Source organism: Anoplophora glabripennis, unplaced genomic scaffold, assembly GCF_000390285.2.
Source record: "Anoplophora glabripennis isolate ALB-LARVAE unplaced genomic scaffold, Agla_2.0 scaffold56, whole genome shotgun sequence".
NCBI classification, from domain to species: Eukaryota; Metazoa; Arthropoda; class Insecta; order Coleoptera; family Cerambycidae; genus Anoplophora; species Anoplophora glabripennis.
The window spans coordinates 756,372-773,966 of NW_019416232.1; the positions used below are offsets into that span (position 1 = coordinate 756,372).

The window sequence follows — 17,595 nt, forward strand, 5'->3', positions numbered from 1 at the left end:
TCATAAGCTTCTTTGTTCTAAACTTAAGTACTATGGGTTTGATGAACCGACTTTAGATCTTATTAATTCTTATTTACATGGAAGATCGCAACATGTACTTATGTGTTAATAACATTTTATATTGTGCAAAACCGTACTTATCTTATCAACTTCGACGTCACCTGTTACATAGGTGTTGTATAACAATGAAAAAGTAATAATAACGGTTGGTAGAAGGAAGCACAAAAAACAGGCACTTAGGTAGAAAATTCTGGAAGGAAGCCTAGTTAGTCGAAGATAGGTAGTTGAAGTGAGAACAGTGTGCAGATGGGTAGTAAGACGATCGGCGGGCAGTGTGACAAAGTAGTGTAAAATTAATTGTTTAAAGTGTTATTAGTTAGCAGGTAATATTCTTTAAGTACTTTGTTGTTAATTGTTCTATGTAATCTTGTGATTGTGATGTTTATAGATGTTTCATGATAATAATTCTTTGTATGTTTAGCTTCCATTGCTTTATGCTCAAGGGCATATATTTTTCTAAGGTAAAATTGTTATAATTATTATTAACGATTGCTCATTATTTATTTCATGTTAAAATATGTATATCGTCGTGGGCGCCCCCGACTTTACAATAATGACTCCTTTGTTTTACAGCTAACTTGTTTTTGTAATGATGACGTTGTTCGTAAAATATAGATGTCTCATGATAATAATTCTGTATATGTTTAGCCTTCATTGTCTTACGCTTAGGGGCGTATATTTTTCTAATATAAAATTGTTACAATTATTATTTAAGGTTGTTCATTATTTATGACATGTTCAAATATGTATTTTGTCGAGACCGCCCAGATAGTGCAATAACGACTTCTTTATTTCACATTTAACTTGTTTTAAACAAGATCATGTTGTTCTTTGATTTCTTGTGTCCACTTTATGTCACACGTCTATACGAGCCTTGTTGCAGTTACTAACATTTTCGCCCGTGCGGAATGAATCTGGATTACGCTGGATAGCCTCCCGTATGGGACTCCAGTGTTAAGAAGGACCTTCCGAAATCTCAACTTTAGCTGAGTAGCCTCCCGTATGATGGGACCTCAGTACCTTCCGGCTCTGCCGGCTAACTAACACCAAATCTCTCCAGTTTTACTTGGAAGTGTGTATGACTAATATGGGGTTAACAGATGACATTTAGTGACACATTAAATGAGACAGGACTTATTTATCATTAGCAAAGGTTCTTAATTTATGCCTTTGATTAGCGGTTGTTTTGTATTTATATTTGGGTGGTAAGAGCAACGATCGTGGGTTTCTCTGCCATGCTCTTTCCCCACAGGAGCTCTAGGTGAGCCTGGCACTCTCCTTTTATGTTTAATGGTTGTTAATGTTTTTGTTGTTCTTTCTATTTGTCACATGTTTAATTTGAATTGTATGTAAATAAAGGTTAGGTGTATTTACTCTGCTTTTGTTTTATATAATTAAACCATACATCCCCTCTACAAAGTTAGTAGCCAGCGCCTTCCGGTCAATTAAAAATAGATACACACAACGTAGGTAGTCCTTATGACGATCACATATTTTTGGCCACAACTACGTTTACTTATTTTTTGTCGAACCTAGGGTTGTTATATTACAATATACCTAATAGTTTAGAAATACTTTCTGGTGTACCCCAGGGGTCAATTTTGGGTCCCTTACTTTTTATAATTTACACTGCTTCCATTTTAGAATCAATTCAACAGTGTAAAGTACAAGCTTATGCTGATCATACTCAACTATATTATCATTTTAATATTAATGATCTGGATCAAGCATGCAATATTGTCAGCTCTGAGTTACAAACTGTGAACATAATTTAAAATTAAATTCTAGCAAATCAAAAATAATTTTTTTTGGTACCAAGAAAAAGGTACAAATATTAAGACTCAACTTTAATATTATAATTGATTGTATTCCAATTCCTATTACTGATAGTGTAAGAAATCTGGGAGTGACTCTTGGCAGTAACTTACGATTCAATCAGCATGTGAAAACATTACTCCAAAAATCTTATTCTTCGCTTAGATTAATTTATAGTAGTCATATTCTGAATAAAAGACTTAAAATTATGTTATGTGAGTCACTTGTTCTGTCCTAATTACTGTGATTATGTCTATGGTTCATGCCTTAGTATATACAAGAAAAAATAATAGAATTCAAAAAGTTCAAAATTCATGTTGTCGACTTGTACATGGATTAAGAAAATTGTATCATATTTCTCACAAAATTGTAGAAATCAAGTGGCTCAACATGGAGAATCGTCGACGTCGCCATCTTGGCAATCTTGTGCATAAAATTTTAACCATTCCTTCTTATCATTAAAAAAAATTAAATTTATTAAACGTTCTAATGTTTATTCGAGGAATATCCGATTTAAAAATACCTTTACAATGCCACATCAACGTAGTGTCCTATTTAAAAGATATTTTACTTATAATTCTATTACTTTATACAATTCTCTTCCTGATACTTTAAATTTTTTAATATTAACAAATTCAAGTATAAACTTAAATCATATCTATTGAGTGGACAGCTGATTTTATAGTTTATACTCGAAGATGTTTATTTTAAACTGTTGATTATTGTTAGGTAATTGTATTTTATTTTAATTGTGTTATTGTTTCTTTTCTGAGCGATTGTCTGTTGTTGTTTATGCATTTTGAAATCTCATGCTATCGCATACAAATGGTTGAGTGTGAATAACTTTTGCTAGATATCGCCATGGGTTTGCGAATTTTTCCCTTTATTTTTTCTATTTCTTTATTTTTATTAAATTACTAAAATTTATTACGACTGAAGATCCTGACTGTACGGTGGTGGTACTATGGAATAATGGAGGTCAATATAGTAAAACAAAATAAAACAATATCAACAGATTACAGTGTTATAATTAATAGGTAAATTATTAGCAATTCAAGCGTAAATCTATCTAAGCGATACTAATTATTTAAATAATATGCGTCATCTGAAGAATAAATTCTGGAATTCCTAGAAAAATCTTCTGATTCTTCTTGGTTTTTCCTTTTCGTCCGGTCAATGGACATACTGTAATCAATACTTTATATGAGTTTAGTTATGTTGGGAACGAATTTGTACAAAAATCTGTTCGTATACGGAATCATGCACATTTTTGACAAATTATACATACGAAGAGCTCGTTATTAAATTTAATTAAAGTAAAATCGATCTAATCTGTTTAATACTGTAGTGTATGAATTGGCATTAAATCGCTGCCTACTCCGTAGTTATTAAGTAGATAATAGATGAGTGATTTTGCTTTTGTAAATAATAGCTTCTGCAATAATAATCTCCATCATCAATACTTCGATGGCAAGAGACTGTCTCTAATAATCTAGGAGCCAGATAGGGTTTCGTGACCAATCAAGAGTGCCACGGCTGCAAATAACTTATTCTTAAGTATTTTAACCCCCTAAATCCAAAAAACTAGGTCGCAAATCCTGGAAGTGGTCAGTTTAATTGTTATTAACAAATTAAATGTTTACATGGCTGTAAAAAGTTTATTTTTAAAATTAATACAATTTTTTATGCGTTAATAGTTACGTTTTCTCATAACAAATATATATTTTTTTGAAAATTAAAAAAAGATTAACTTTAACAAAAGTTATTGCAAATTTAGTGCAAATATCATACATTTTCTTTTCCATCTTTACAAGATGGTAAATTCCATTTATTAATTTATTTATTTGATAATTAAAGACAGCTTAGAAAGTTGTGAAATTTCAACGAAAATGTCGGTTTTATTTGTTTATAAGGCTTTTTTATTATTCAACTTCGATGGAAAGCCAAAAAACTTACCGACTATTGTTCCTCGCATTCTAACAATCATTTCATGCCTTATAGTTATTAGTTTTTCTTATAGTATACTCGTAGGTCATCAAACATCTTACTGGTTGTACCTACCTTGCTTTAAGAATTTAAATCTTTTTCTGCCATTTTAATATTTGCTTCGATAATAGTTCCTGAATAAAATAAAATGACACGTACATTTTTAAATATTTAAACTACCGGTTATATGATTAATTTTATTAATGCCTTGACAATGAAATTTACAATGAACTACATTTTACCTTTTCCAAAATGGATCAAATAGTTTGTAGGATCTTCCTGCAAAGCCGAATGGTGTTTGTAGTAATAAAAACTAATAACTATAAGGCATGAAATGATTGTTAGGATGCGGGGAACAATATCCGATAACTTTTTGGCTTTTTATCGTTGAATAATAAAAAAGCCTTATAAACAAATAAAACCAGCATTTTTGTTGAAACTTCACAACTTTCTAAGCTGCCATTAATTGTTAAATAAACAAATTAATAAATGGAACTTACTTATCTTGCAAAATAAAGTTCAAGCTTCAAAATGAGATATCGTGCGTCTCAATCCGTCCAATAGAACCAGAGATATGGTAAAATTGGTGCGCGCGGAAACGGAAAATGTATTTGGAAAATGGATATTTGCACTTTTGCAATAACTCTGGTTAAAGTTAATATTTTCTTAATTTTCAAAAAATATATGTTTGTTATGAGAAAACGTATCTATTAACGCAATAAAAAATTGTACTAGCTATAAAAAATACACTTTTTACAGCCATTTAAAGATTTAATTTGTTAATAACAATTAAACTGACCACCTTCAGGCCTTGCTACCAAGTTTTTTCGATTCAGGAGGTCAAAATACTTAAGAATAAGTTGTTTGCAGCCGAGACACTCTGATTGGCCACAGAACCCTATCTGGCTCCTAGACTTTAACATATGCCCATAAAATAACGTGTGAGGTATTCTTGTAAGGCAATAATTTATTTATTTAATGAAATATTGTATATACAGAACAAGTCTAATGACCGATTACAACCTTTAATTAAAGTTACAATAATTTAATTGTTATCTATACTCATTATGAAAACCAACTAATACTACAATGTCATACCAAGTTATAGACAATAAAAAAATACACGTAAATAAAAAATAACACAGAACCACAAAAAAGTGGGTTGAGCTGTGGACTAGACCAGTGTATCCAAAATACTTTGATTCATTGAATTCAAAAGATCAGTTTAAATTTTAACATGAAGACACTACTCTAGAAAGCGGTTTTCGAGATTGATTCTGTTAATTTTACGTAACACATATAAGTAGGTGCTTTATAATTTTTAATGTATAGATGCACTATAGATTTTTTTTTGGACTTTGATGAATACATTCGAATTAAAATTGCATTTGGAATATTTTGCAAAATGAGACAAAATATTATTATTAATTTCGATTTATTCAATTATTAAGAATTATACAACGAATTACACTTATCCCATTTTCCCAAATAATCAGTGAGTTGAAATTCGTGAACCTATCAAATATACCTATATAAAAAAAATCCGAATAAATATATTATAGATTTATTTAAACTTCAACCTTCAGTATTTCGAAAACCAGTCTCTCTCAATGGTCAAAATGATCCGTGCAACTACCTGCTGAAGTTATGACATGGGCTCAAAAAGAACTTTGCATGACAGTTAACTTTTTAGTTGACTTGTGACCAACGGATATAACCTATCGTGACAAATTTAAATTATATTTTTCTCAACAAAAACCCTGTAACACTAAAATGCCACATTTAAATACATAGTCGAGGTAGATTAATCGGTACATTATATTATAAGAAACTATTATGTATTCTAATTTGATTTATTAGCGTCATGTTCTTCTAAATAGGTGCAACGAAGATATTATTTCATAAAAAAGGAATTTCTTTCTAGGCGTTCCATACAACATCCAGAAGTAATTTAGGATGAAATAGAAAAAACGTACATGTCATTGACCGGATAGATTGATCGATGCATTTCTTATATCGTTTGTCTCGGAACAATATTAGACACGGCGCCGAATAATTCCATTCGAAAGTTACTTATTTTAAAACTGTTAGGGAATAGGTGCCTAATTAAATACACAATAGCAAATGATATCATGAATAATCATGGAATACCCTAAAAATAAATGAAAATGACAAAACTTATGTTAATTGCTCAATAATTCGTTTGAAAAGTGGTATTTTGTAAGGTGTAAAAAAACAACAACAATAATAATTGAGTAAATCTAAGTTTGCAAATTAACGATAAACAGTAAAAAGAGGTGGAGGGCAGCAAATAGATATTTTGTGACTGTTATAGAAACAGTACAGACTTAATTCAGCAAGTCCTTTAATACTGTTAATAACAGCAATTGGTTTAAATTACGAAAGCTTTCCATTATTTGAGAGCAAATATAATCAGATTTTTTAATGAAACAGTGGGCTTCCAATGTTCCAATACTTTTATTCAGAGGGTCTCCTCAAGGTATTATTTTGGGACCCTTGTTATTTAGTCTGTATATGTTGACTGTCCTACCTTTTTAAACCTCTCTAAAATTCATTTTCATTTTTCAAAAAAATATTATGTGCCAAAAATACACTAAATGTTGTATAATTTTATATCGGCCATGCTATTATAATTGTCATCAGAAGTGTGAGAAATAAACTTTAAAATACTTTTGATGTAGCAGTAGATAGGCAACAAATAACAATACCAGACAGAAAGAAGTTCGAGTATCATTTTAAGGTAGTCTTATGTGAAGCTTTAGTCTTTTTTTCAATTTAATTATTATTTACAGTTATACAATTCTGCTCCTACTGAACGCAAATTATTTTCTTTGCCAAAGTTTAAAAACTGTATTAGAGATATTTTTTGTTCAAGTTAATTATATTTTTGATTCAATTATTTTTCATTCAAGCAACTGCTTATTAATATTTAACCGAAATATGTAGTTATGTTTATCTGTTAGTCACCAGACATTTTGTTTTATTACAATTAATAAAAATTAAGAAGTAGTTGTCTGAACTTGCCCTTACGGTTTTTAATATATTTCTTTATCAAAAATTCTTCATTATATACATCAATTTTCTCAATGTAATTTACCCATAATTTAAGAAATTTCATGTGTTTATTTTTGTACACAAGGTAACTCAAATAAAGTGCAAACACATTAAGGTATATTCTTATTCACAAAAATGGTAAAAGTTCCTACGACAATCAATCCTCAAAATTAATTTTTTAAAAAAAGATCTCTTGAAAATCCCCTAATATTTTGGAATAGCTTTAAAAATTGACCTATTGTCACAAAGTTTTTTTTCTCTTAGAAACGGTTAAAAAGTTGTGGTCATCTCTATAAGATTCCTATAAAAGAATTAAAAAAATAATTTTTATTTATCTATATAATAATAAATAGTGATGTTTCTGTGTATTATTCAAATTAGATGGTAATAGACGGTAATAGATGGTAATATTTTGCATTGGATGTACCTACTTTCCTTCTACTATCAAGTTCATTTAAATAAATATGTAGTATCCAAGTTCAATTCTACAATTTATACTTCAGTTATAACTATTACTTTTATTTATGTGTACATTAAAACACTACTTTTTGGAATAGAAAGTATTTCCGCTTTTACTGGGGTTTTATAGTTTATAACTTATAGGAAAATTAAAAACTGGTGTTAACTGAAATAAAATGTATAAAAACCTATATCTATGCATTTTTACCGCAATTGTATTGACTAAACAATTTTATATTCATGTTTTGCAGTGTCTGTATAATTAGTGAAAAGTAGTTATTGACACTGTCGGTGAATCAACCACAATAAGAGTTGAAGTCAGAATGAGATAACAGAAAATTAATTAGAAATAAAATATATTTTTTGTATTTTTCAGCATTTTTCTACATTAAATGACAGTGAAGTTGTTTCTTATACAATGATACTGTTTATTATTTAAGAAAAATAATCAGTTCCATTTATTGTTCACTAATAAATTAAAGTTCTTTATGTATTAAATTAAAACTGTCTTACTGCCTTGCACAAATTGTAAAATCGCAGTATTCCACAACTATTTGATTTTTTTAGATTTGTTCTTATCTCCTCTACAGATTTGATTTCCAAAATTCTACAGTTATAATTACAATATGTATTATGAAAATAGTCCCTTAGTATATAATTTTTTTTTGCGTAACATAATGTATGACAAGAGGAAGTTAAAGTTTTAGGAAGTCTCTTGCGATTTCGAAGAAATATACAATGTGTCCACGGATTGAGTGCTTGTGTGGTGTAAATGACAAACATTTTTCGAGTTGAAATTTGAGCTTCTGGGTTTCTTCTCTGCTTGGCCTTAAACTAAGTAGTTGAAAAAATTCTTCCAATTAATTAATGCACAGGGTGTTTTTACGATAAATTTTCAAAAATTGTCAAGAGTAAAGTACTTATCTAATCTCCTAAATAAGCTTAATCATATTGGGGTTGTGTTTAAAAGTTTTACAATTATTTTCAATTCTTCTTCTTAATATTTCAAAAGTACAGACTGGTCAATTATACACCCTTTCTTTAATAAATCCCCAAATGAAATAATCCATGGTATATAGATCTGGCGATTGTGACGGCCAATGGGACCGGTACCAGGTTCTTCATGATTCACTTCCAAAATACGTCCAATCCAACGATGCTCCCCGATCCACTGCCTAATTTGAAGGCCATAATGACCCGGAGCGCCATCCATCCGAATCCACATATTTCTCCTTAAAAGTCGTGGAATAAAGTATTTAAATATTCTTTTTTGTTTGAAACAATTTTTCTCAAAAACCAAGTATTTCATTCAAAAATAATAAATATCTTTTTGCTGTACAATAAACCGCAATGTAAAAAAATTATATTTATTTTTACAAATTTCCAGTGGCGTAGAAATTATATTAAAAATGGGGGTTATCAAAGGTCCTTACGGTCACCTACGATTGATCTATTTTCACATTAATTTGTAAAATCAATAGAACTTTTCATTCGTTCATTTCATACTAAATATAAAACAAATGGCTTTCATAGTTTAAGAAAAAATAAAAAAAAACAAAAAAAATGTTTCTACAAGAGCTTATATCTCTAAAATGAAGCCTTTGGAAGAAAAAGTGTATACTTCAAAATAACATTATTTTGACGAAATCTATCGATGGTTAAAGTCCTAATCATAAAAAGTGAATCATCCTGTATATTTGTTCTAATAGTTTGCACAATATTTTGGATTATTTACTGACTTTCCACAATGGATAAAGTCAAGATTGCTATAGAGGCAAAAATGAGGAAGAAACTCTCAACATTGTTGAAGAACAACCAAAACTCTACACGGCTATATCCGTAACACAATAGCTTTGTACAAGAGTTGCTTTTTTAAGGAAGGCTATTAAAACAAAATAATGCAACATTTAGGTAATTGGAAAGAAGTTGAAAACAACTTTCGTAATAGCTACGTATGGTCCATGGAAGACCCCATGAGATGAATGAATTTCCAACACAGATATCACCTTCTGAGTGGGCATTGTTAATGGTATCCTAATTCATCTCTTATTCTACCACATATGTTAATTAGTACAATATTTGCATTTTTTATAAAATGGCTTGCCTCTGTCCTTTTGCAGAAATTATCACTTAATATTTGACAAGGCATGTTAGTTGTTTTTGCATGATAGTTTTCCGCCATACTTCAGACGCGAGATCGGACGCAATGGACCTGGATTTAAGGTACGCCCGATTGTCAGATATAAATCCATACGATTTCTACCTGTGGGAACTTATGAAATATTTAGGGTACAAAATAGAAGTTCAGGTGGTTAAAGATGATAATTTTGAACATTATTATTATATTGCAATTCTAAAATCTATTTTCTTATTCAAAACTTGTTCAGAAAGTAGGACAATATTCACAGCAATGTTTAGAATTACTAGGTGTTGTTAATTAAAAATATCTTTTTTATTCTGATATTGTTGCAATGTAAAATGAAAATAATGACAATTTTAATGTATCAACAAAAAAACCGATGTTTTTCTCTGTTTTGTAGCATACAATTGATGAATTAAAGACAAATGTTTTAAAAATTCTTAATTATGAACAGTTATTCTTATTTAAAGAAAAGCCAAAGAAATTTGTATGTTAAAGCGACTATAAAATTTTTATTAAAATCTTAGCTGAGCGCTTTCGACTACATAGTCATCATCGGAGCTATTCCTAAAATATCAACAAGAGGTTGAATTGACATTTTATAAAGTAAAAAATTTTTACTTACGTTAAATTTTAGATACCAAAAAATATTTAGGAAACGTTGAAAATCTTAATAAGTTCGACATAACAATATACAACATTAAATATAACATCAATTACTGGTAAATAACAAGAGAAAGAAACAGAAATTGACTAACAATGTCGAACACGTGGAGTGAAATAAAGTGAAGTTAAATGTTAAATGAAATTGAAAATTGACATTCTACAATTCTACGAATTACCAACTAAGTGAAAACAAAAAATTTTTAAAGTAAAACTACCAATATACTAATAACAAAATATCAGATGTGAATTAATGAGATTCCCAAAGATACTTGAATAAAGGTTTAAAATTACAATTTAAATTGACTTGAGTATTAACACAGTTATTAGGGTTCCTTTTAACTTCTCTTAGAATTTCTAAGTCTTCCAATAAATTAATTTTATGAATATCAAAATTATTATGAATATTATGAAGAATTTTGCTATTGTTTAAAGGTGAAAATGAATGGTTAGTAAAATTAATATAATGCCCAAAAGCTGACTTCTCAGGTCTTTTTAAATATTCATTAATACGAATATTTAATGATCTAATGGTTCTACCAACATAGGTGACGGGACAACCATTACAAGCTAACAAATATATACCGCTATTTGACAATTTATCCTATGAATCTTTAACTTTTGAAAATTTTGAACGAATCGACTTATTTACTTTAAAGGAAATTTTGAGATTAGGAATACTTTTAGTTAAAATTTTTGAAATATTATTCGAAATACTACCTAAATAAGATAAAGTTCTAAAATTATAATTATTATAAATTTTTTTTTGTTATTCTTATGCTCATATTTTTTATTCTGATGTAACTGGGCAAATATTAAAATTAAAAATCTTTCCCATGATTTTTGGTTGTTTTTCTGCCTTTTTCCTTTTCTATAGACAAATTTTACCATGGATGCATATGTCACGCAACCTGAACATAATTTCACTGATACAGAATTTTACGTAATACCGTAAATGCCTAGATATTAGCGATACTTCGGTTTAATAGCTGAGTGTTTAGTAGCAATATTACTTTCTCCATTTTACGGGTCAAATTCTAGAAAAAGTGCGGTTATTAACGTTTCGTGTCCGCGGTAACAAAAGACGGCTACTTAACATATCACAAGGCGACATTTCTCGTCGAGTTGCTTGTGTTGGTGCAACGCTAGATCTCACTGGAAATAACATGATTCATCGGTAAAGCACAGTTTTGTAAAATGGTTATACATGGGATTAAGTAATAGAAAATAAATAAATTTAAAAATATAGCAATAATTCTAGAATAAGTTTTGAGATTTCGGTATGTAACCTTAAGTAAAAAAATCCTTTTGAAATCAATTGTATTTTTTACTGGTAACGTTTCAAATTTAATTCGGCGTAGCAGGCTAATATGTTACCGATTATTTTGAATAGCTAAATGATTGTGAAGTACTTACCTAACATATGTAGAAAAAATCAAATTGATTTTTTGTTGTTGTTTATAGGGTTCACAAGTTGTTCAGTATTTCTGATATTCAACCCAAGTGTGTTCCTTGCTTTTTTTGAATAAATTTAAAGAAAACATATTTTTCCCTTTTGTTGCTTCTTCAAAAATGGTTAAATGTATGATAAAACTTAATGTTGATGTGAATTGGATGGTTATCGGAAAAATTTTTTTTTTAAATATTTATTATAGTATTAAGAAAAAATCCTACTTGTCTTTAATCCCAATTTTTTAGAAAAATTTTAAAGTATTTATAAAGTGCACAATTATTTTGATATATCGAGAATTGTGCCTAAGAGATGTTAACGTATTAGGAGACATCTAGTCTAAAGTTACAATACCATGTGAGATTTCACTTAACTAGAACTCAACAACACGGACTTAAGTTAATAACAGAATGGGATAATGCAGTAAAATTTTATGACCTCCCAGAAGTCTAGGCCTGAATTCAATGAGTTTTATCATTCGTTAATCAGTTTTCAGCTTAATTACGGAAATAATAAATGTATCCACCGTCTAACTAATACGATATAAGGTTATACCTTTTTTTACAAAACAGTTGAAACTTCGTATTTATCACTTTCTTGGAATTTTCTAACGATACCTACCTCTCGGTGACACTCTTCCATATTTAAAAAAAATGCAAGCTTTGCTTGCGGATACTTAAATTTCTTTAAAAATTTAACACCCTCTATAAAAAAATCAAGAAAATAATAACATATTTCAGAGCTTGAAGACGAACATGATTTTTTATAAGGAATAACGTTTTCTCAAATATTCACGAATATACCTAATCATTTTTTTTTTTTTTTTTCAGAAAACAATATTGAGATTCACTGTAGATACATCTTGTTCTTAGTTTTTTGTTGCTGGAAACTCTACTTGAAAATATATTTCAAGAAGGAACAGCAAATTTATTATTATGAACATTTCATTCAATTAGAGATTTAAATAATCTAGATTTTCGCTACGGTCACTTTTGTCTACGGTACTCAATTCACATATTCGTATTAACTTTTTTATGCATAAATCAAGAAGAAGCATTTTTGGTTAGACCTCGTTTTCTCTACGAGCACGCACCTCTTCTTTCACTTCGTCATCATTCTTAAATTTTTGGTCTCGTGAATGGTTGTATGAATAATTTCTGTCTCTCAATGGAGTTGGAGTTTTATATCAGTGTTACAGTGTAAATTTTCATAAGACGGGAAATATAACTTTTAGATAAATATCTTTCTTAACAATTTCACATTTCCTCTAAAAGTGCGTTCATCGAACAATATTCGTATTCTAAATAAGTGCAACCACATTCCAGAAAAAGATGATAGGGTATTTCCAAAGGAAGATTTACTTCTTGATTAAAGAAAGTTGGATTATATGTGCGGCCATTAAGCGAGATTTTCTGTAGCAGAATGTCTTCTCTCCCTGTATAATCAAATAGGTATTTGGAATAATCTTTTCATGAAGTATCAATTTGCTACTACTTCGCGAAACATAATTTGTTGATTAAATTCAAAGATATTGCAAGAGATAGAAAGAAGAGTCTTCATTTTACCCACGCAAATCGGTAGAATTGCTATTTTAGAATAGTAAAAACTTAACTGTAAACCAGAGTAGTGGCTATCAGTAACTTTTTTGCAGGGTGTATTGCATAGCAGGTCTTAACAGATGAATCTTTTTTCCTTTGTAAGAGGGACGTAAATTCCCCCTGCCTCAATAATATTATTAGTAACATATTAGCATTACTCGTATTACAAACAGTTTAGAAAATTTTTTTGAACTGTTTTTACAATAATCTAGATTGTTCATTGATTGCTAGTGACTAAGTTCTATTTTTAATTTCCTTAGAGTTTGTTGACAAAATTTAACATTTTATTGTTGAACGGCAAAAACCAATATACTGTTAAAATCTCCCGTATATGTTATGTAAAAAAATTTCAAGTCGATATAACACTTGTGATATTAATGTTAGTACAACTCTACATAACCATCTGCTTTTTAGTGCCTTCACTAAATTGTCTTTTGTATATTTTTCTACGACTCTGTCTAGAAACTTCAATATTAAAAAAAACCAGTGGATAACCGCCCTCTTTCACTGTTAACTGTTCGTGATAATTTTTGTGAAAGTTAATTTCTCTCAATCTAAGTTCCATTTTTATTTAAACTACACTGAAAGAAATGCGCTTTATTCTTTATTAGAATTCTACATGCCATTATAAGACCATTAGATACTATATGTGACACTTAAACAGGTGAATAATAGATATAAAATGCGTACTGCTAACATAGTTGTATAGTGACTATAAACTTTATTCTTTATTAAATTTTTATATAACCAGTATACAAAGTTTTTTATACCCTTTACGAAATAATAACAATAACTGTTACTGAAGTGTTCCATATCGTTATTAGAACATCTAGTACTGGTTATAAGTTTTATAATAATAAATGTATTAAACTGTTGCATACTCTGTATAAGTTAAAAAAATACGACATTAAGTTTTCAGAAATTTTATTGGATAACTGTAATTATAAGCTAAAGTTCTAATGTAAACATAAAACATACATTTAAGTATCAAATCGCTCCCAAAATTGTCCAGTTTATTTTCTTAGTAACGATGCACCCGTATTTTCTTGTATTACATGAGAATTTGCACTATAACACTTCCACCTTAAAAATGAAGCATCCCCTGAAAGGTTGAGCTTCTTTCCATCTAATTCTATTTCCTCTGGTTGATTGACTTTATACCCATGTTCTTCTTTGTCACCGTTAACCTTCTGTTCCTCCATCTTATGTAAAACTTAACATCAGCGGTTTCTAATAGGGCATACAAAATAATAATTTTTAAGATTTAGACAAGATTTACAATTGAAAAAACAAAACAATTACAAGTCATAAAACAGTTAGATACTTACATAATTTTCCATTATGATCATGTATCCCACAAAACATGTGCCTATAGGTACTGTCCATTTTCATCAAACTAGACATGTAATAGTCGTATCGTAAGTCGATGCACAGCGGACTGTCGGAAATTTTACGATAATAACCGATTATGCACCGAGAGGTGACGATCACTTAACCATTATAAGACGCGTTTTACACTTTAAAAACGGAAACATATTCAGTATAAGAACGAATAATTCTGTTAATACAATAATTGTTATATAAACAAATCTTCCCTACTATACAATTGGAACATAAAGTCTATAACACATACTAATGTAGCCATTATAGCCTTTATTTCGTAGATGCATAAGGTGTATTAGGCACCTTCCAGTTAAACTCAATAAATAATGGGTATGGAGATGATTACTTTTTTTAATAAAAGTTGTATATTTGTTATAAAAGTTTTAATATGCGCTATACACATTATTCTAGATAAACAGTTTAATAAGCCCATTTCTTTCAGTGTAGCTAGGTCAAATCTTAATTCGTGGGAGAGAAGAGGTGCAATGAAATACAACACAACTACCCCATTACCCACCACGAAGATTTTGATACTCTAGGCTGGTCTGTTCGAGATGCAGCTATTTGGCGGGCTTTCGACAACATCGGAAGCGAACTCGACCGAGCTTCGACTCATTCCGCCATTCAGACCCACAAGTGAGGATTAGAACTTTCAAAATGTCATTATTGTCATTGTAACAAAAGCCGGGACGCGCAGTCATTTATTTATTAGTTCCCAGAACGGATGGGCAAAAAGTAAAATACTCTTGTCAACACAAATTATCGAAAGTTGAGGGCTTTCAAGTAGTAGGTCGACAAGACCGTCCTTCGGGGAAGGCTCGAAATTTATCAACATTTGTAACAAGTTCGCTTAGAGTCAGGGCCATATGGTAGTCTTCTGGTGCATCTGGGACGCCGCGTAGAACCCCATCTTTTTAATAATGCGCGAAACCGCGAGAAAGACCGTAGAAATTCCACCTTAAAATTAAATTATATTGTAAAATTGATAGTAATTCGAAAAGAGAGTATACCTAAGCAGCTGGGTTTTTTGACGGATTTTTCCTAGCTATAAGAGTAGATTAAATGAGATCGACTAAGTCATATAATTATTGTTATAAATGTAAATTCAGTCAATTAGATAAATATACAAGCGTCCCGATATTCAGGTTCTCGCCAATAAGATGAGAACCGAAACTTCTGGACCCAAGAAATGGGCGTGGTCAAAGCGAATTGTGGAATTCAGGAAGGATCCCGAAAAAGTCAGTTCGGTCTTAAGTTTCACATTGAGCAGACTGATTATTAACTTTAAAGTATCGGGCTAATTAATTAATTTTGATAGTTTTTCTAAATTTCGTATAGAGCGCGCATTCCCTGAATCTCGGTACGCTGTCACGATTGAATCAATTAATTAATAATGTCGTCGAGCCGTTGTGTTTTTATTTTGTTTGTGTTGTTTATTGTTAATAAAACCCTTCCTGGAAGTTTTGTGTTTCCTTTGTTTCTCCAACTTCAGTGCTACCCTGTATAACCAGCCACTGGATTACATCCCACGTAAGCAATGAAAGGGTAAGTGCTTGGAAGTAATTTTCTGAACATACAACAATTCTAAGTTCCCACGTGTTAATTAAAGTATAACGATAACTAAATAAACTCCCTTTCGAGAATTAAGTAGTCACTCTTTCGAGAGTTAAGTAATCACTCTTTCGAGAATTAAATAGTAACTCTTTCGAGCATTAAATAGATAATTAATTAAAGATAGATAATTAAAGAAATAACCACTCAGGTTGCATCATTGCGATGATTTTTAGTCATGAGATTACTGCCAGTTTGCTATAGATTGAGTTTACGTTAGGCATTTGTTATAGCACCAAATTATGAAAATTAGAATAAAAATAATTAATATTCTGAAAAACATTTGAATTTTAACTCTACAGCTCTTATGGCGGGCTTCCCCCTGCAAATGAGTTTATGGCGGGCTTCCCTTTGCAAATGAGTAACTCAACAACAAAATAGCGAGGTCGGCGTGTCAATACAGATGTTATAATTCTCGCCTGTAGATGAGAGAAGTGAAAAATTAATAGAATATCCAATAATGTATGTCTTCTTGTTATCCCCCCTCTTCTTACGTCCATCATACATAACGTTTAATTAAATTAATAGAAATTTTTAAATTTGCCGTTATATGATTGTATTTCGTAATACATTTTTCCTTATGGTAACTGGCACAAAAATTATATTTATGTAATTTAACATTAATTTTTAATTATATCAAAAGTAAAAATTACTGTACATTTCATTATGAGTATGAATAATATAATTGAGTGAGTATTCTAAATTAATAGGTAGATGCTCCTATTGACTTGGAAACTGAAAACGATCCACTTGTTCCTCCTACAATTCCACTAACCAGGTTGCTGACTGCTCCTAGCGTCGAGATAGGGATCTAAACATATAATATTATTTAGTCAGTATATTTAATGACAGAAGGGATGTCTTCTTAAAAGGCATCTTCAAATCAAAGACACTTTTCATACCATATTCAAAAGAGAAATTTCAATTAACATAATTTAAATTAGAAAATGTTTCTGATCAGTCTAAATAAATTACCTAATTCTAATCAATTTTTTGAAATAAATATTACTTGAGATATAATTAACTATTTTTTCTTGCAATATTACATGAATGTGGAGATTATTTTTAATTTAGTAAGGTTACCTACATTAAATATGTCGTTAACAAAATTAGGATTGACGGATTTGGACACTGTGTAAGAACTTGTGGCTTGACCACCTCCAAAATCTCCTCCATATCCGCCGCCATAACCACCACCGAAACCACCTCCAAAACCACCTCCATAACCACCGCCGTAACCTCCGCCATAACCACTTCCTAACGCTCCTAATGCGTTACTGAAAACATATTTTTAATTTACCTTCCAGCCCAGATGCTTTTGAGAAGGCATTTCTGGATCCACCTCTTTTTTGGTA

General features: G+C 30.2%; 1 protein-coding gene across 3 annotated transcripts in view; it reads right to left on the reverse strand.

Annotated features, from left to right (window-relative positions):
- Positions 1–16,824: 16,824 nt before the first annotated feature.
- Positions 16,825–17,595, reverse strand: part of LOC108903662 (H/ACA ribonucleoprotein complex subunit 1) — a 39,216-nt gene continuing 38,445 nt past the window's right edge. For all 3 annotated transcript variants that reach the window (XM_018705909.1, XM_018705907.1, XM_018705908.1), the window contains 2 exons: positions 17,328–17,517; positions 16,825–17,051 (listed from right to left, as the gene is read on the reverse strand). In XM_018705909.1, coding sequence (XP_018561425.1) covers positions 16,944–17,051; positions 17,328–17,517 — 298 coding nt within the window. In that variant the 3' untranslated portion in view covers positions 16,825–16,943. The remainder of the gene's footprint in view (positions 17,052–17,327; positions 17,518–17,595) is intronic.